Here is a 21,700-nt window from a genome sequence, read left to right on the forward strand (position 1 = left end):
AAAATTCATCATTACCTTCAAATATGGAGTCAGGTCTGGCAAAATAGACATACTCAAAGATACAGAATGCAGGTGGATCTCCCCGAGCTCTGGGTACAACATCAAGTGTCTGGATTCCATTCTTAGAAATCTGTACTATTTCTCCTGGCAATATTTCACGAAAATACCTAGAAAAAATAGTAAGATGAGTAATATTTATACATTTTCCATGAAGTTTGAAAAAAAAAATCATAATGGCACCAGGTAGTAATGTCAAAATATAAATATTCATTTTCCTGAAAACCAGTCTCATTTATTGCTCCAGTCTCTTTCTAAACACCTTCAAGCATGTAATCTCGCATTGCCCTTATTCATTCCAGAAAGTCAATCTTATAATGGTTTTTTTTTCACTAAATGACTAGCTCCTGATACAGCTTCCCTTTCATTTTTACCATTTCAGATACACTGATATAGTTGTCATTTGCAAATTAATCTGCAATTCATACATTTATCCAAGTCATTGATAGAGAAGAGAAATGAGTTGAATAGAGATCCTAAGAGCTGTTCTGGAATTACTGATGGATAAATTCAATCTGGGTAATTAACACTCAACCAATGTGCACTTAATCTTCAAAGCAAGTTGTCATCGATGATGACATCAAGGGCCATTGACTCACCTGGTCTTCAATGTACATTTTGGGTTTTGTCAAGCCCACGCTGCCAAAGACGTCATATTAGCCTTTCTTCTAGCATCAATTAAAAGAATTTCAGAGGAAAGAAAAGAGCAACTTCCCCTCACATCAAGGACCCAGATAAAACTGATGTTGTTGGACATCAGAGGAAAAACAATCCAATTGTTGAAGTCATAGCACACATGAAGGAACATGGGTATGGAGATCAAGCAATCAAACCCCACAAATTTACTGTAGCTTCTCAGGGTAGTATCATAGATCCAATTACAGTCGGCCCTCCTTACCTGCGAGGGATTGGTTCCGGGACCCCACGTGGATACCAAAATTCACGGATGCTCAAGTCCCTTATTCAACCTGTCTCAATGTGGTGAACCTTTGGACCCAGCAGAACCCCAGACCTTATTTAACCTGTCTCAGTGCGGTGAGCATTAGGACCCGGTGTCAGAGCCCTGAATCTGCTCAGTGTTTCTGTTCACAAAAATAATCGCAATCACGATTGAAAATAAAGTGGAAATAATAAAGCGATCGGAAAGAGGTGAAACGCCTTGGTCATTGGAAAAGTATTAGGCTACGTCGGTCAACGAATGGAACAATTTTAAAGGATAAAGTGAGAAAGGCTCTTCCCCGATGAAAGCTACAATTATTACTAAGCAACACATTGGTTTAATTATTGGGTTTTGGGTTTTTGATCCTCCACATCAACCCGGCATGGTGGAGAGCACGATCAATAGCAGTCTCTCACTGGATCCAACTCAGGAACTTCCATTTCGGAGCCCAGTGCTGAAACATACGTTCTTAAGTGTTTTATATGCACAGAAAGGCAAATTATATACTACACACTGAGACAAATGTTTGACCAAACTGACGCTAAATAATACCAGATGTACATGTTCCAACTTAATTAGTAAGAGAACTTACGATTTTTTCAATCCCGATCCACGATAACCCACGCACATCCTCCCGTATACTTTAAATCATCTCTAGATTACTTATAATACCTAATACAATGTAAATGCTATGTAAAATAGTTGTTATACTGCATTGTTTAGGGAATCATGACAAGAAAAAAAAGTTTGTACATGCTTGAACAGCAAGTGCTGGAAGAGCACTTCCGGGCTTTTATGATTTGCGGTTGGTTGAATTTGCTCATGCGGAATTCGCGGATAAGTAGGGCCGAATGTATCTTCAGCTGCTTCACCAATTAACTTATTTTCCTTAGAAGCAGAGCTGTTTCCTAATGTAAATATTTTGATCCTCTCTCCCTGTTTTGATCTGAGGTTTCCACCAGTTTTAAGACCACTATTATACAGGTACTTAAGAAAACAAGTCAAAGTGCCTTAATGACTACTGCCAATGGCTTTGATATGAACCATAATGAAGTGCTTTGAGTGCTTTGTGTCATAGCACAGATTAGCTTCAGCCTCCCAAATGATCTTGATCCACTGCAATTCACCTACCTCAGAAGCAGGTAATTTTCATGGCCCTATACTCATCTATGGGGTATCTGGACAGTAGAGACACCTATGTTAGACTATTGTTTACTTTAGTACAACTCCCCCTTTAGTATTATAACTCCAACTCGCTACACCGGGGTGGCAAAGTGATGGCGTGTCGCATTCAGTATCACCACTTGATTCTTTAAACCCAACCCATAAAAAAAAACACAAAATGATTATTTCTACTGTCAAATGAAGCAGCAAATGATATTTAGAACCCAAGAGTTCGGAAATGTTTTCGCAGGAAACATCTCACGCCAGTATGGTGCCAGCTAGATGGTTGTGAGGACAAATCAGCAAACGTAGTGCACAACTGCATGCCTAGACCAGTTTCAGATATGAGGTGGTAAATAGTAAATAACTATATGATAAATGGTAATTAAGTTGATATACAATGACTGTCTTCAACAAAGGCTAGCTTGCATGCAAAAGATTTAAATAAAGGTAACAGAAAACTAATACTCCATTATTGCTGTCCTCATCAAATAATTCAAGGTATATAAAATTTTAAGGCCGTCGATAGTCCAGATAGAAAAAGGCATTTTCTTTAGCTGTTAAGTCAGTAAATAGGAAGCACAAATTAAAAATAAATAATTGTGGAGTTAAGAAAAAATATCTTCATTTTGGCAGATCTGTAAATAATTACCTACCAAGCTATGACAAAGTAGAAACTCGAGGAAATGAGACGTCTAGAAGCTGTCCAGGACTGGCAGGGAGGTACAGCGATGAATAGCTTCATTTCCCATTGTAAATTCATATAACCATATAACAATTACAGCACGGAAACAGGCCATCTCGGCCCTTCTAGTCTGCGCCAAACGCTTACTCTCACCTAGTCCCACTGGCCCACACTCAGCCAATAACCCTCCATTCCTTTCCTGTCCATATACCTTTCCAATTTTACTTTAAATGCCAATACCGAACCTGCCTCTACCACTTCTACTGGAAACTTGTTCCATACAGCTACTACTCTCTGAGTAAAGAATTTCCTCCTCCTGTTACCCATAAACTTTTGCCCCCTAACTCTCAACTCATGTCTTCTTGTTCGAATCTCACCTACTCTCAATGGAAAAAGCCTATCCACGTCAACTCTATCTAACCCCCTCATAACTTTAAATATCTCTATCAAGTCCCCCCTCAACTTTCTACGCTCCAAAGAATAAAGACCTAACTTGTTCAACCTTTCCCTGTTACTTCGCTGCTGAGTTCCTATGATGAACTCTTCTTGCCCTGATATAGGTTATATTAAATTTTGTTTGATGCTTCTGTGAAATGCTTTGTTGTGTGTTAGAAAATTAAAGACATTGTACAGAATAATGCATAGATCTTACAGTTTTGCATAATTCAATAATCTGCACCAACTTGAGAGTAAATTAATAGTTCTACTTTATTCCTAAGAACAGCATGATCAGAAAATGAAGAGTACAACTGCACTCATTCGCTAGGTCCTTATGCTTTTTACGCCTAGTACCAAAATGCGTAGTCTTAAGCAATAGCAGATAATGTCAAGGTGATCAGATTTATAGGACTTTGAGAAGCCTAGATAGAGTAGGTAGCCAGTATCTTTGAGACTGACTATGTGAATAAGCCTGTTGGTGCCAGCTTCAGAGGCAGATTCATCCCTTGGAAACACCTGTCTCGGCAATCAACATCACTCAGCACGTGTTATGCCTTTACTCAAGCAGCATGTATAGCATTCATGCTATTAATGCTAGGAAAGCTACAAACCTACAGGTATATCAGGCCCAAATTAAAATACATAAAATAAATCCTTACCTAGCTCCAATAGATTGGAAACTACATGATTCAGAAGAAACCACCCATCCTTCAGGATGCATTTCAATGTCTGGGTTTCCTACAGTCAAAAGAAAAAGCATTCAAAATAACATTAAAACTTTTCAAAGAATGTAATTTGCTTGTCCAATGAAGAAATAAATTGTTTCCTGTCCAATTGGCAACTGGTAACCCTTAAATTACTTCCCTACTATCAAATCAATTGGATGGTTTAATTCCTAAATCCAAAGCCCCCAGTGAGTCAAAACATTTTCCTACTTATCACCCAAGAAAAATTCTACCCTCAGTTCCCTGCATTTCCTCATGGGCCACCAACTTATAGAGTTAACTAGATCTTTTCTTCCTCATCCTGTTTTAACTTGAACCAAGCTTTAAATTCACACGTGGAACTCAAAATTCATCAGGACAAAAAGTCAGCAACCTGAAATGCTAAATTTTTCTCACTCTACAGCTACCAGTATTGGAGTATAAAAGTTGCAACTTGCTATTTGCTAGAGAATGAAATCTTAGGAATGTAGAAGACAATGGTGTGTTAATAAGAGGAAGCTAAGAGATGTAGATTATATAGTTTGAACTTGCTATTTGCTATGCATGTACCCAATTTAGTAGGAGAATGAAATCTTAAGAATGTAGAAGACAATGGTGTGTTAATAAGAGGTAGCTAAGAGATGTAGATTAGAACAGGCATGGGCAAACTACGGCCGCGGGCCATATGCGGACCGTTAAGCTTTTTAATCCGGCCCGCAGAACTTGATTAAATTATATTAATAAACCTTGTTAACGCTTTCCCCCTGCAATTCTAGCGTTTTCCCAATAGATGACGCACTCTATATACATTTGTGGCGACCCATTTCCTGGCACATCCGAACCGGCTCACAATTAGCCAGCGTTCCGGCTAAGGGAGATAGCCTGCGGGGATTTGCGAGCACAGAGCTTTGGAGCCTCTGCGCCACGGGGGGCAGGTTGAGGGAGGCTTAAAAGTGAGGCTGGGGATTTCGAATAAAGTTTTTTTCTTCGACTGCAGTTACCGACTCCGTGTCGTAATTTTAGCGCTGCATGTAGCACACCGCTACACATTGACCTTTGTTGAGGTGCAGCGTATTACTCCACATTTGCGCTTTACTCTTTGTTCGGCTCGACCTATTTGTATGAACAGGCCTTCATCGTCATGAACATCAACAAAGCCAGCCACAGATCCAAGTTAACTGACCAACACCTCAGATCCATCCTGAGAATCGCCAGAAGAAAACTAAATCTAGACTTTGATGCGCTGGCTAAAAAGGGAGACCAACAACACTGTTCCCACTGAAATTAAAAATAAGTTTCTTTTTTGTGTTATGTAAAAAATGCATTTGAAAATTTTTTTTCAATAAGCCTTACATGTTACATGTCATTACTGTTAAGTGATGGACATGAGTAGTGCACAGGTGCACGTACGTTCTCAAAATAAAAAATGTGCTCCAGATCAAATAACGCGCTCCGCCTGTTAGAGAGAGGAAGGTACAGTGAGAAGCTGGCTTCAGCTCCGTACCTGGATGCGAACGAAACAGTAAAGCCCCCTCCCTATAATGAGGAAGGAACCCCTAAACAGTGCCCCCTGCTGATGGGAACAGTAAACATGCAGGGAGAAGTACAAGTTTGGGATAATGAGGTGGAGAGGAGACAATACGAGAAGGAAAAAGCGGCGATATGGAAGGAGATACAGGCAGAAAGGATAAAGGTGGAACAGGCAAAGAGAGAAATGAAAGAAGAGATTGAACTGATGAAATACTTGAGAGAGGAAAAGGAGTATGAGGAGTATCAGTTATACCATAGAAATAAACAGACTAGAAAAGAAAGTGGCTCATCAGGGCAGGAAGAGATGAGGCATTCAAGAAGAAGTGGAAAAAAGATAGGAGATGAGAGTCTTGGAGAAACACAAGAGAGAAGGGAATCAAACACGATTAAGGATCATGAGGAGTCCCTGCCACAGGTGTACAGACACGGACAAGAAGAAAGAGAAGGTGACTCATTGGAGGAGCAAGAGTTAAGTGGAGAGAGAGAGAGGATGCGAGAATTTGTGGGGAAGAGGTAGGAGGCAGAAGCCTAGAAGAGCAGAAGGAGGCGGTAGGGGAGCGACTTGTGGAAGTAGAGAGAGAGCTAGATAAGTTACTGAGAGGGGATTGCCAGAGGAGATGCGAAAAATACTCCAGGGGCCAACCAAGTAGTGAATCAAGACAGAAAGGCAGGACTCCACAGGGAGACCGAGGGAAGAAGAGGACCCCAGAGAAATTTGTGTGGGAGGCAGAATAGACATACGCTGAGACAGATGGGGCCAGGGCAGGTGGGAAGAAGGAGGAAGAATGATGCCATTGTTAGTTAAAGGATCAGGACAAGTGCAGTACATCCCTTGGGGATCCCAGGACCTAGAAGGGCTGAAAAACACTCTGCCCAATCTACATGAAGGAGCAGGGAAATGGATTAGAGCCTTTGAAGAAGAAACAGCGGGATGATTGTTGGCTATGGGAGATTTGAAGGCACTATTGTTAAGGTTGATGGGAACCTCCAAATTTAACGAACTAATGGAAATGGCTGGCATAGTAAACTCGAACGACCCGAGAACTGATGGAGATGGGTTTGACAGAGTGAGGCAGAGGGCATGGCAGGCCCTCAGAAAGCTTTATCCACCCAAAGTGGACCCCAAAGCCTTAAAAGGGGATCCACTGGGAGACACTGAAAACCCAGCAGCCTACGTAGGAAACCAGTTGAAAAGGTGGAGACTGGATACTGAGCAAGAGGTGGAGAATAGCTTATTTATGACCTCACTGTTCCGACATGGCATTTTGGATTAAATGCCTCCACAAGTAAAATCCAAACTGGAGGAAGTGGTTGGGCTGACGTCAATGACCCCACAAGAATTTAGAGACCACGTAGTCCATGCGGTTGAGAAATACCAGAAAGACAAACAAAGGTTGGCTGAGCAGCAGGAAGAGGTGCTAAGAAAGTTAATACAAATGCAGCTCGAAGAACTCAAAAAGAAGGAAAAAAAAACAAAAAGATGCTACCAGCAACCACCGGTCCGAGTACAGCCATCGAACTGGACAGAGCACTGCTATATGGAGAAATTGATCATACTGTGAGACAAGGGCCGGAAAACCCCATGCCAATAATCAATGTCTTTGGAGAAGCATTCCCACAAATGCCCTATCAGGAACAGACTAAATTCAAACAGCCCAGACAGGACTGGAAGTCCCAAGGAGGGGGACAGAGGAGCTATGGGCAGAGGGGACTAGTGAGGAAACGGGGGAAAGAAAGGTAGAGAGATTGTGCTGGGGATGTAATCAGCCAGGTCACATGAGAAGAGATTGTCCATTTACACCATGGCCTGTCACACACCAGCAGGAACCAGAAGGGAACTAAAGTTTAGCCAAGTACCAGCCCCCACAGGCCCAAGCGGACCTGTGAACCCTTATGTGAGGTATTAGGGGTGCCCCGAGAACTCGAGTGGGAAGGGATATTACCCAATGATAACAAGGGAGGCAGACGAGGAACCCATTGTTCAGGTTATGTTAGGAGGGCAACTGACACCAATGATGATAGATACTGGAGCCACGTACACTTGTGTACAGCCACAGTATGCCCTTCACCTTCCCATGTCAGCAAAGTTTATTAAGATGGTAGGGTTCTCGGGGAAAACACAGTTGACACAGTACACAGCTCCAGTGCAGTTGAGAATGGGAAATAAAGGAATTGTTTTGCCGGTGCTAGTATTTAAAGGAACTCCAATTAATTTGTTAGGCAGAGATGCCTTATTGAAACTGGGATTAAAATTAGAATGCACCAGAAATGGGCTGAGTGTGGAAAGAGCAGGGGCTCAATTGATAGTGCGAGAAGACAAGAAGGCTAATGTCTTTTGGATAGGAGACATCGCAGATCAGATTCAGGAAATCTGGGAAAAATGGGAAAAAGGCGTGCAGGCTATATTACCCAGGGCTGTAATGCCCAAATCTGAGCTACATTGTACAGTGATTTTTGACGAGACTCAGAACAGGGAGTTAGAGAAGAGATGGCACCTGGAGGCATGTACCCAACAGCACCTGGAAGGGGAGGCTGTGATAATTGGAAAGCAAGGGGCAGCTTTACAAGTTAAGTGGAACACCTTTTTAGAAAAATGGTACAGGATACCAGAGGCTGCGCCCCACGTAACGTTGTTGGTAAGCAAGGGATATCAGTCTAAAGACTTAGGACCCTTAGTTAAGTGTGCTGAAACCGTAACAGTGTGGCAGAAAATCACGCCAGAGGTGTGGATATCAGAAGACAACAATTGCATTAAAATAATGGTAAGTGTAGATTTGGTAGGGACAGTGAGAGAGGTTGAAATAACTCCCCAACCACACATGCCATTGCTGGCAAAGGAAAGAGGCCAGCAGAAAGATAGAAGGTTAGATGAGTTGCCGTCTATCCTGTGGTCACAGCATGACACAGACGTAGGGAAAATAAGAACAGCTAGTCAGGTGGAAATAAGGCTGAAAAGGGGAGCAATTCCACCCAGGAGACCACAATACCCTCCAAGACCAGAAACAGAAGAAGGAATAGCATCGACAGTGCAGGGGTTGCTTGAAATAGGAGTGCTTAAAAGAACAGTCCATGCAATACCCCGTTGCTGCCGATCTTAAAAGCAGATAAATCTAAGTGGAGATTGGTGCATGATTTGCGAGCGGTAAATGATGTGGTAGAGGACTGGCCAGCGGTAGTCCCCAACCCACACATGCTTTTGACTAATGTTCCACCAGAAGCAAGTTACTTTTCAGTGATTGATTTGTGTTCGGCTTTCTTCAGCATTTCTCTGGCCGACCAGTGTCAGTATCTGTTTGCATTTACTTACAGAGGTGCTCAGTATACCTATACCAGGATGCCGCAAGGGTTTAAACATTCACATGTTTTTAATCAGGTGTTGAAGGCAGACCTAGAGGGCAAACCATTGGAAAGTACATTGTTACAGTATGTGGATGACCTGTTGATTTGCTACCACAGCGAGGAACAGTGTGAGCAGGACACTATAGCTCTGTTAGAGAAGCTGGCGCACAGAGGACATAAAGTATCCAAAAAGAAACTGCAATTTTCGCAGCAAGTGGAATACTTAGGCAGGGTAATATCCAAGGGAGCGAAGGTGATAGCACCAGATCAGATTGAGGCAATAACTAAGGCCCCAAAACCCCAGACTGTAGGGCAAATGATGACGTTTTTGGGAATGGCAGGGTACAGCTCAGATTGGATAGGAGAATATGCTGAGATTGTGGCACCTTTGAGAAAGATAATGAAAGAAGCAGGACATACAAATTTGAAGAACGGCTTACAGTGGAATGGAGAGGCGGAGATATCTTTCAATACTATTACGCAGGAATTGCAGTCAGCACCAGCATTAGCTTTGCCTGACTACGAGAAGGTTTTTCATTTGTATGTATCCAACCGACAGGAAGGTTATATCACAGCGGTTCTAACACAAGAGACAGGCACAGGAAAAGCAAAGCAGCCAATAGCATACTACAGTACGAGACTAGATGAGGTGGCTCAGGGGTATCCACCCTGTTATCAGGGATTGGCGGCGCTGTACTATGCATATGAAAAGGAATCATCTGTAACCCTGGGCTATCCTGTGACTCTGTACACACACCACAAAGTAGCAGAATTGCTGGAAAGAGGGAAATTTGTGCTGACGCCAGCCAGAATAGCAGTGTATCAGATGCTATTGACATTTCCTGACATAACTATACAGAGATGCACTACTAGTAATATAGCCGATTTTGTCCCTTTGGGCCATAGGTGTCAAACTCAAGGCCCGCGGGCCATATCCGGCCCGGCGTACAATTATATCTGGCCCGTGAGATCATTTTAGATCAATCTATTATTTTAATTATTAATGGCCCAGCGATATGAAGTCTATGATTGTAAGTTAATACCAATCATAAAAATAATGCTGGCTCAGCAGTCTTCTTCATAAGAAACGGAATTTCTGAAGTGAAACACTTTGTAGTTATAGCAGAGACTGAGACACATGAGAACAGGCTGTAAAAACGGAGGCAATGAAAGCTGCATTCGCACACGCCCGACTGATCCAGCCTGCATGAAGCTGCATTTTGCCCAATCCGGCCCGTGACCTAAAATGAGTTTGACACTCCTGCTTTGGGCTATGAAGGAGAACCCCATGATTGTGTAGGGAAGACTATGGCATTTGCCAAATTGAGAGCAGATTTACGGTCAGAACCACTAGAGGATGCAGATAAAAAGGTTCTGTTCGTAGATGGCTCTTGTTATAGGGATTATGTTGGAAATCATGCAGGGTTCTCAGTAGTGCAGCAGGATCAGTTGAGCTATAAGATTATTAGGATGGAGTCCTGTCCCCAACCATGTTCCGCCCAACTAGCGGAAATCAAAGCCCTAACAGCTGCGTGTGAAATCATCTGTACTTTGATGATGTACATCTATACTGATTCGGCATATGCTCATGGAGTATGCCATTTTATTCAGGGCAGTGTGGAAGCAGAGAGGTTTTTTTTTATAAAAGTAATGGAGATCCCATACAACATTGTCCGCAAATTCTAGACTTAATAAAAGCCACAATGAAACCTAAAGCATTGGCTATAGTAAAATGCCAGGCACATAAAAAGGGAAATGATGTAATAATAAAGGGAAATCAAGCTGCGGACGAGGCAGCCAGAAAAGGGTCTGGATGTACATCAGCTGTCATTGCTCCCCAGGTAAGCCTAGCTCCAGAACCTGTGGTAGAGGACCTAATTGAAATACAAGGTAAGGCAACTTTGGCAGAACAGACAATGTGGAGACAAAGGGGGACCAAGCAGAACCCAGAAGGCTTGTGGAGCATGGAAGACGGTTTGTTGGTAGCGCCCACCCCTCTACTGACGATTCTGATTTCAGAAGCGCATGGGATTGACCATTGTGCAAGGGGGGGGGGGGAGTGATAAAGCAAATAAAGAAGGATGGTTTTTGGTCACCTTATTTACAGGCTTCAGTGGACTTTGTCTTGTCACAGTGCGAGGTATGTGCACAGAATGCAGGGTTTGGACATCAGTTATTTGACTGGTTAGAAAGTAGACTTGGAGGATGGGGAGCATGGCTGACTAAAATGACAATAACTGTCCGTATTGTATTGTTGAGCTGTGCGCTTGTGCTGTGCTGTTTTCTTCCTTGACTCAAATCTCTTGTAGTGCATGCTGCAACCAAACAATTTCCGATGCTCGTGGCAATTACTGAAGCAAGCTTAGTGGAGAAAGAAACACCAAAAATGTATCGTAACAGCCTACAACACCTGCAGGATGAACAAGAGCAAAAGGACAATGTGGGAGTAGATTGTAAGGGCTTCTGAGTCTTTTTCCCTGTCTCAGGTACAGAGGGACAGGTTTTTGGCTCAGCGGCCCAGGGTAACAGGGAGAGAATACTTTGAGGTCTTGGCGCAGAAAATTATAGTTTAACCAGAGATTTGGGAATAAGTGCTTGAGTTTATTGGGGCTTTTGTGCGCAGACTCTTAGTCTTCTTTCTCTGTGTGAGACCCTCTGGGTCCCAAAGGGGGGATATATTGGAGTATAAAAGTTGCAACTTGCTATTTGCTAGAGAATGAAATCTTAGGAATGTAGAAGACAATGGTGTGTTAATAAGAGGAAGCTAAGAGATGTAGATTATATAGTTTGAACTTGCTATTTGCTATGCATGTACCCAATTTAGTAGGAGAATGAAATCTTAAGAATGTAGAAGACAATGGTATGTTAATGAGAGGTAGCTGTAGATTAGAACATGATTAAGTCAATGGGTAGAAACAATAGTGGCGGATGTACTTGTGATACACACCTATAGACCGATTGGATATGCTAATACAACTAAACCAGGAGATTGCTATAAAAAAAATGCTATGTACAAGGATCTGTGGGCAGTCAGCGACTAGCTCAATGACTGTCTCAGTTTTGATTTGCAAGTTAAAGTTTAACCCTTCTTGAGGAATATTCTGCATCTCCTGGTCATTTGTGGGGCACGAGAAACCACGACACTAGCTGCCAAGTACTTCAGGTATTTTCAATTTACTAGAATTTGTTGTACTATGCAACATAACTCACTATTATTTGTATCTGATCATTTCCATTAGAGTGGCAGCATGTTCCCAGATGCCTTACCAGTTCAGAATTGCAATATAGCACATACAGAACTTCTATATATAGTATATATAACAATATAGTACTTCTACATACAGAATTTTATCTGCCAGTGTAGTCTCTTGCAAATCATTGCACTTGTGATTACTTGACTACCCGGCAACCTCAACGACTACCTTGGCTTGGAACTATTTGCTAACCATACCAACCTCATCAGATCACTAAAATTAGAGCCCAAGTTTTAAATAGGGGAAAAGAACAGAGCATGTGTTGACAATAACCAGAGTACAACTTTTAGAAAGTAAAAGCTTGTCTGACTTTGAAAATCAAATACAATTTTTCAGAGGTTCTTCTGGACATTAAGCAGCCTAATAAAATACACCTTCTTTAAAAAAATAGTTGGGGCATTGTTCTATTCTGATCATTGTTCTGTTCTAATCATTGTTACATGGAGAATGAATACTTTACTTCCTTTTACACCAGGGTGATTTGGGCTGTCTTCTCCATTGATTTTGTCTTCCTGTGCCAAGATTTCCACTACAGGTACAACATTCTCTTTCTGGGGAATATGACTAAATGCAATACATCATCAATGTCATGTAATGAGCTACTCATCCGAATTGGTAGCATTCATTGAACAAATAATCACATACTGACTAGCCATGAATTGAATACCTTCTGTAGAATAGTCAGGACATAATATGTACTGTTTCAGCATTTTGAATTTCCTCACAAATTAGTTAAGGTCACTGACATTTTATGAAGCAATAAAATTCCAAATTCCCTTCAACAATCAATGAAATATCACAGCCCATAAAGAACAGGAAAGACAATAAATAAAGTACATTCTCACTTTTGTTTACATTCAGCATTGTGAATAGTGTCAATCTGATCCCAAAATTCCAAAGGCAATTCAAATTAAAAACATTTGGACTTCCCATCTCTCCATTGCCAGGCACCTATTGATCCCGATACCCACTATAGGTAATATCAGTACTCAGAGCAAAACTCTTCATTTTCATTAGTCTAGCACTTTCCTGCAATGTGGGACAAGAAATAAGAGTCTGAATTTAAAAAAATAGAATTTTGGCTCTTTTTCAATTAATGAAAATTAAAAATGGATATTAGACAATCACAGCAAATTGGTTAGATACAGTTTAATTTGTAGATTTTTTTCTTACCTGAACTTCGCAGTTCAGAAACTGGTACAAGACAGCCAATGCACAAGGGGCGATTTCCATAAGGGTCACGGACAGCATAGATTACATCCTTATACATAAGCAGTATTGAGTAAGAGGTAGATGTTGCCGTCATCAAATTTCTAATCCTAGAAATGAAGTTCAACATTGGTCTTAAAACTGCTTTTCTCTCTTCTCCAGTTCTGATGAAATGAACTGTTTACACAGATGCTACCTAACCTGCTGAGTTTTCTGGATTTTCTGTTTTATTGCATATTTTCAGCATGTTTTTTTCTTTATTTTCATCAAAACTGGCCATATGGGCCTCCTAATTATAAGCTATTAATTTAGAGGGAAACCACAAAATTCTATTCATTAGATTACACAGCTAGTTTTCATGGACTATAAACTAATGCAGTGCATTCTGGTTAACTAAGCCATCGGTTTATCAGGACGACACTTATTTGGGACAACTCAAAGAATAGAAACTAATCAAGAAAATAGTCTGGATTCACTACATTTATTTGGGACACTATGCTGCTAAATTGGGACAGGAGTCTGTTACTAACTAGAGACAGTCACATGCACTTGTGTGGCTGTTAGACACAACAATGTGCTTAGAGCGAACAGTTTTTAAATAGCATCAGTTGCATGTTTGTATTCAAAAAGCTGTGATTTTTGTTGCTGACAGTTAGAGAGAAATAAGCAGTAAGATAATTCAGAACTGTTTTGTTCACTGCCATTTCAGGCATTCAGGCTTGAAGATGCCAGAAAGAGCTGGGAGTGAAAATGAAATTTTACTACAACAAGAAGTTAGGAATTACGAAGAATTTGAATCACCTTGAATGTTATGTTTTAGAGCATGCAATCATTGAAAGCATTGATTGAAGGCAGTCCATTGTCTGCACTAGTTGCCTGCGCTGATTTTATTAATTTATGGTCAATCATGAACAATTATTCTATTGTTTCAAATTTGGGAGGCAATTTACAATGGCATAATATCCAGTTAAATCAAGGGAAGTTTATCATTCCTGAAACATTAATTCTTCCTCTCTCTACTGATGTTTCTTGATCTATTGAGCATTTTGTTTAAAAAACTAGAATACTTTAATTGATTTTTGTATTTCCTTTCTCAACAAATCTTAGCCTAAATCATGAAGAAGAAACTTTCTGGAATAATGTTTTTCCACTTTGGCACTATAGTTGTTCTTCGGCAAGTAAGCTAAAATATATTTATGAATTCAGAATTTAAATCTGATTCTATCTGACTCATGTACCTGCCAATCAGTACTCTAGCATTGCTGAAGGTACTAATTCACTGGATTTGCCATTGAACTATTTGTTGATGCTCCAAAGAAGGAAATGAAGAAATCTAGATACTTCTACAAACCACAAGGATGAAAATAAGAGACCATAAGTATCTTTTAATGAGGGTATTCTGAATATTAATTTCAGACAGGGCAAATCTAGTTTACATAGTGAGACCTGTACTCATAAGCTGCTTTCTATAACAGCCATAAAGTAAAAGAAATTTTGGTATATAGCTCATAACAAACCTTCTTTGTATTTCAGGAATTCATGTAATTTGCATAATCTCTGTAAACAGCCGCATGGTGTCACATCTCAGCCATCAAGCTCTAGTATCTGAACTGATGCCATGAGATTACACCATGTGGCATGCTAGCTGTACAGCATTACATTCGCTAGTGAATATGCAGTACTCCTTGTAAATCTGCAACTTAACTCCCTGAAGGCACTTAGGTCAGCTCAGGATTTTTCTTCTTGCTAAATGCTCAATGACAACACCTTTTTCAACAAACATAGCAAATAAACAATTTTAAATGCAACTTTAACATTTACTCCAAAGTTCGTACAAAATTCTTTTTCCAATTGCACTCAGTAATTTCTATATTGCACACATAAAAGACATTTATATTTTATTTAATTGATTGTTTTAGGGAAATTTGCAAAACAGAAATGTTAATACACAATTATAAAAAAATATCCATCATAATCTTTAAAAGTCATACTACATGACTTTTTCAAGTTGGCATTGGGAAAGTCTGGAAAAAAAATTGATGCTTAGTTTGAAAAATGTCAAATATATTAAGACATCAACTCAAGCTCTGAATTGCTAACCACTCAATTAACTACTTTTTTACTTCTCTTAGTAAACTTCAATATTAGGTTAATCTGTTACACATGTACCCAAATCCCTCAATTTTCCAGTTGCTAAAATATTTACTAATTATGTTTAAAAAGATGATGGAAAACTTATTTGTTAAATATACTGTTGGGTCTAACTGTTTAATTTTAATTGCATTTTCTTTGCAGTTTAACAATCAATTATCTGGTTGTATTTTAAGTAGCTTTATATGCACGTTTTATATCCCTCTAGCAGCTATACAAAGTATAATTCTGAAGTATCTTTGTTTCTTTCATTAAGTGAATGTGTATTTTCTCAGAGGTTAATTTTTACTGCAGTATTGACCAGGCTGCAAATCCAATTATACATTAACTGGACTTCTGCAACATGAAGCTAAAAGTCTGAGCAAAGTGATTTCCTGTACCTGGCCACCCAGTCTGGTGTATCAGCTTCTTCTTTTGGAGGTGTCAGAGCCAGAAGTTGTGTAATAAGTTCACTGTCAGAACTAGTTGATAAGCCAACCCCATGACGTAGTACCTGTAATATCAATTGAGAAGCAATTTATTTTATTCCAGTTGAAACACACAACAGATATGAATTATAATTTCATTGTTCAATGTGAAGCTTTGAATTTGTAATTACTTACATTGGAAAAACACACAAAAAAAAGTGCCACCATTCACCTTTCCACCTAATCCCCAACTCTCATCATCCCCAATGCCTGAGTGTGAATAATTTTGTCTAGAAACAGTACTTTCTTTGTTCCAGCAGCACATGGACATAAATACAACTTCCAGAAAGGAGTGCACTGCAACTACACCTGGGCTAATTTTCACCAAGGCTGTAATTCAATTGGCCTTCACGGCATCTGTGCTTATTGGCACTACTAAAGGAATGAACATTGTTTTGTAGAACTCCAGACATGAAAAAGTTAACCATCAAGACTAGCTAAGAGGTTAGTTATGTATTCTTTGAAGTAAAAAAAACAAGAATCCAGGGACGACTGCGCAAGTGCGTGGACGTCAGCGAGTTAGACCAGTGAGAAGAGTTTAAAAAGAGGCAGATTTTTCTTCAGCAGTTTGATCGAGGGACGACTGCGCAAGCACATGCACGTCAGCGAGTTAAACCAGCACAAAGAGTTTAAAAGCAGACAGCTTTATAGAGCGGGTGTTGGAAACAGCGGGTGTTGAAGTAGAGGTAGACAGAGTAGGAGTGCTGTGGCAAAATGGGTCAAGGTAAGGTAGGTTATCTGTGAAGAATAGAAACAGGAAGCGTGCCTGTCAGGCCAGTGTTCTGTACTGGGTGTCGGATGTGTGAAGTCCAGGAGACTCCCAGCCTCCCAGAAAGCCACATCTGTGACAGGTGCATCAAGCTGCAGCTCCTTAGGGACTGGGTTAGGGAACCTTCATCTGGTCAGGGAAAGTGAAGGGGTAATAGAGAGTTGCAATAGGCAAGTAGTCACACAGCTGCTTTGAGAGACAGATATAACAGTCAGGAGAGGGAAGGGCAAGAGTCAGATACTAGAGAGCACCACTGTGGCTACCCTTCTTAACAGTAAGTACTCCTGTTTGAGTACTGTTTGGGGGGAGGGGGGGCTACCTGGGAGAAAACAACAGTGGCTGCTCCTCTGGCACAGAGTCTGGCCATGTGGCTCAGAAGGGTAGGGAAAGGAAGAAGGCAGCATTAATAGGGCACTCTACAGTTAGGGGGTCAGACAGGTGATTCTGTGGACAGGAAAGAAACACGGATGGTAGTTTGCCTCCCAGGTGCCAGGGTCCAGGATGTTTCTGATCCCGTCCACAATATCCTGAATCGGGAAGGTGAACATCCAGAGCTCGCGGTACATATTGGTACCAATGACATAGGTGGAAAAGGGGAGGAGGTCCTGAAAACAGACTACAGAGTTAGGAAGGAAGCTGAGAAACATGACGATAAAGGTAGTAATCTTGGGATTTCTGTCTGTGCCACGCGATAATATAGGAATAGAGTGAGGTGGAGGGTAAATGTGTGGCTGAGGGATTGGAGCAGGGGGCAGGAATTCAGATTTCTAGGTCATTGGAACTTCTTTTGGGCAGGCATGACCTGTACAAAAAGGACAGGTTGCACTTGAATCCCAAGGGGACCAATATCCTGGCAGGGAGGTTTGCTGAGGCTATTGGGGAAAGTTTGAACTAGAATTGTTGGGGGGGTGGGAACCGAACTGAGAGACTGGGGAAGAGGTTGTTGGCTCACAAATAGAGAAAGCTTGGAGGCAGTGCGAGGGGGAGGATAGGGAGGTGATAGAGAAGGGATGCGCTCAGACCGATGGTTTGAGATGCGTCTATTTTAATGCGAGAAGCATCATGAACAAAGCGGATGAGCTTAGAGCGTGGATCAGTACATGGAGTTATGATGTTGTGGCCATTACAGAGACTTGGATGGCTCAGGGGCAGGAATGGTTACTTCAAGTGCCAGGGTTTAGATGTTTCAAAAAGGACAGGGAGGGAGGCAAAAGAGCTGGAGCCATGGCACTGCTGATCAGAGATAGTGTCACGGCTGCAGAGGAGGAGGAAGGCATGGAGGGATTGTCTACTGAGTCTCTATGGGTAGTTAGAAACAAGAAGAGGTCAATAACTCCAATAATAACAGGGACATCAAGGAGCAGCTAGGGAGACAGATTCTGGAAAGGTGTAATAATAACAGGGTTGTTGTGATGGGAGATTTTAATTTCCCAAATATTGATTGGCATCTCCCTAGAGCAAGGGGTTTGGAAGGGGTGGAGTCTGTTAAGTGTGTTCAGGAAGGTTTCCTAACACAGTATGTAAAGAAGCCTACAAAAGGAGATGCTGTACTGGATCTGGTATTGGGAAATGAACCTGATCAGGTGTCAGGTCTCTCAGTAGGACAGCATTTTGGGAATAGTGATCATAATTCTATCTTCTTTACCATAGCATTGGAGAGGGATAGGACCAGACAAATTAGGGAAGTGTTTAATTGGAACAAGGGGAAATATGAAGCTATTAAGCAGGAACTTGGAAGCATAAATTGGAAACAGATGTTCTCAGGGAAATGTATGGCAGACGCAATCTCAATGGCTCTTCACACGACTTTAGACCACCTGGACTACACAAACACCTACGTCAGGATGCTGTTCATTGACTTTAGCTCAGCATTTAATACCATCAATCCCACAATCCTGACAGAGAAGTTGCTAAACTTGGGCCTCTGTACCTCCCTCTGCAATGGGATCCTCGACTTCCTAACTGGAAGACAACAATCTGTGCAGATTGGTGATAACATATACTCCTCGCTGATGATCAACACACACATCTCAGGGGTGTGTGCTTAGCCCACTACTCTACTCTCTATATACACATGACTATGTGGCTAGGCATAGCTCAAATACCATCTGTAAATTTGCTGACGATACAACCATTGTTGGTAGAATCTCAGGTGGTGACAAGAGGGAGTACAGGAGTGAAATATGCCAACTAGAGGAGTGGTGTCGCAGCAACAACTTGGCACAACATCAGTAAGATGAAAGAGCTGATTGTGAACTTCAGGAAGGGTAAGATGAAGGAACACATACCAATCCTCAGAGGGATGAGAAGTGGAGAGAGTGAGCAGTTTCAAGTTCCTGTGTGTCAAGATCTCTGAGGATCTAACCTGGTCCCAGCATATCGATGTAGGCAAGACAACCACTATACTTTATTAGGAGTTTGAAGAGATTTGGTATATCAACAAATACACTCAAAATCTTCTATAGTTGTACTGTGGAGAGCATCCTGACAGGTTGCATTACTGTCTGGTATGGAAGGGTATTGCACGGGACCAAAAGCTGCTGCAATAGGTTGTAAATCTAGTCAGCTCCATCCTGGGTACTAGCTTACAAATTACCCAGGACATCTTCAGGGAGCAGTTATCTCAGAAAGGCAGCTCCCATTATTAAAGACCTCCATCACCCAGGGCATGCCCCTTTCTCGCTGTTACCATTAGGTAACAGAAGCCTGAAGGCACACACTCAGTGATTTGGGAACAGCTTCTTCCCCTCTGCTATCCAATTCTTAAACAGATATTGAATCTTTGGACACTGCCTCACTTTTTAAAAAATATACAGTATTTCTGTTTTTGCATGTTTTTAAAATCAACTCAATATATATATACGGTAATTGATTTACTTTATTTTTTTCTCTCTGCTAGATTATATATTGCATTGAACTACAATATTTGGATAATGTATCTACCCTCTGAACATTATCACATAACATACTGGTGATAATAAACCTAATTCTGGTTCTGATACGTGGATCAGGGGATATTTGTGTGGGGTTCTGTATAGGTACGTTCCAATGAGACAGGGAAAGGATAGTAGGATACAGGAACTGTGGTGTACAAAGGCTGTTGAAAATCTAGTCAAGAAGAAAAGCTTACGAAAGGTTCAAATAACTAGGTAATGTTAGAGATCTAGATTATAAGGCTAGCAGGAAGGAGCTTAAGAATTAGGGAGAGCCAAAAGGGGCCATCAGAAGGCCTTGGTGAGTAGGATTAAGGAAAACCCCAAGGCATTCTACCAGTATACGAAGAGCAAGAGGATAAGATTTGAAAGAATAGGACCAATCAAGTGTGACAGTGGAAAAGTGTGTATGGAACTGGAGGAGACAATGGAGATACCTAATGAATACTTTATTCACTACCGAAAAGGACCTTGGCGATTATAGGGATGACTTACAGCAGACTGAAAAGTTTGAGCATATAGATATTAAGAAAGAGGATCTGCTGGAGCTCTTGGAAAGCATTAAGTTGCATAAAGTCACCGGGACCGGACAAGATGTACCCCAGGCTACTGAGGGAGGCAAAGGAGATTGCTGACCTTCTGACAATGATCTTTGCATAAATGCGACGGGAGAGGTGCCAGAGGATTGGAAGGTTGCAGATGTTGTTCCCTTATTCAAGATAGGGAGTAGAGATAGCCCAGGAAATTATACACCAGTGAGTCTTACTTCAGTGGTTGGTAAGTTGATGGAAAAGATCCTGAGGGGCAGGATTTATGAACATTTGGAGAGGAATAATGATTAGGAATAGTCAGCATGGCTTTGTCAAAGGCAGATCGTGCCTTACGAGATTGATTGAATTTTTTGAGGATAAAAACATTGATGAAGGTAGAGCAGTAGATATAGTGTATATGGATTTCAGCAAGGCATTTGATAAGGTACCCCCATGCATGGCTTATTGAGAAAGTAAGGAGGCATTGGATCCAAGGGGACCTTGCTTGGTGGATCCAGAATTGGCTTGCTCACAGAAGGCAAAGGGTGGTTGTAGACGGATCCTATTCTGCGTGGAGGTCGGTGACCAGTGGTGTACCTCAGGGGTGTGTTCTGGGACCCCTTCTCCTGATTTTTATAAAAGACCTGGATGAAGAAGTGGAGGGATGGGTTAGTAAATTTGCTTATGATACAAAGGTTGGGGGCATTGTGGTAGTGTGGAGGTTCCAGTGGGACACTGATAAGGTTCAAAACTGGGCTGAGAAGTGGCAGATGGAGTTCAATCCAGATTAAATGTGAGGTAGTTCATTTTGGTAGGTCAACTATGATGGCAGAATATAGTATTAACGGTAAGGCTCTTGGCAGTGTGGAGGATCGGAGGGATCTTGGGGTCCAAGTCCATAGGACACTCAAAGCTGCTGCGCAGGTTTACTCTGTAATTTAAGAAGGTATATGTTGCATTGGCCTTCATCAACCATGAGAGCGAGTTTAAGAGCCGAAAGGTAATGTTACAGCTATATAGGACCCTGGTCAGACCCCACTTGGAGTACTGTGCTCAGTTCTGGTCACCTCACTACAGGAAAGATGTGGAAACTATAGAAAGGGGTCAGATATTTACAAGGATGTTGCCTGGATTGGGGAGCATGCCTTATGAGAATAGGTTGAGTGAACTTGGCCTTTTCTCCTTGGAGCGACAGAGGTTGAGAGGTGACCTGATAGAGGTGTATAAGATGATGAGAGGCATTGGTCGTGTGGATAGTCAGAGGCAATTTCCCAAGGCTGAAATGGCTAACACGAGAGGGTGCTTTTAAGGTGCTTGGAAGTTGGTACAGAGGAGAAGTCAGGGGTAAGTTTTATTTACAGAGAGTAGTGAGTGCGTGGAATGGACACTCGTGGATAAGTACATGGAGCTTAGAAAAATAGAGGGCTATGTGTAAAGTAAAAAGTAAGTACATGTTCGGCACAGCATTGTGCGCCGAAGGGCCTGTATCGTGCTGTAGGTTTTCTATATTTCTATGAGTATTCTTATTGA

At 41.4% G+C, this 21,700-nt stretch overlaps 1 protein-coding gene across 5 annotated transcripts in view; it reads right to left on the bottom strand.

Annotated features, from left to right (window-relative positions):
- ppat (phosphoribosyl pyrophosphate amidotransferase) overlaps positions 1-21,700 on the bottom strand; it is a 70,488-nt gene that overhangs the window by 11,882 nt on the left and 36,906 nt on the right. For all 5 annotated transcript variants that reach the window (XM_059989252.1, XM_059989254.1, XM_059989256.1 and 2 more), the window contains exons 4-7: positions 15,852-15,964; positions 13,285-13,430; positions 3,944-4,022; positions 16-167 (exon numbers count right to left, since the gene is read on the bottom strand). In XM_059989252.1, coding sequence (XP_059845235.1) covers positions 16-167; positions 3,944-4,022; positions 13,285-13,430; positions 15,852-15,964 — 490 coding nt within the window. The remainder of the gene's footprint in view (positions 1-15; positions 168-3,943; positions 4,023-13,284; positions 13,431-15,851; positions 15,965-21,700) is intronic.

This window comes from Hypanus sabinus, chromosome 14 (assembly GCF_030144855.1).
Source record: "Hypanus sabinus isolate sHypSab1 chromosome 14, sHypSab1.hap1, whole genome shotgun sequence".
Classification (NCBI taxonomy): Eukaryota; Metazoa; Chordata; class Chondrichthyes; order Myliobatiformes; family Dasyatidae; genus Hypanus; species Hypanus sabinus.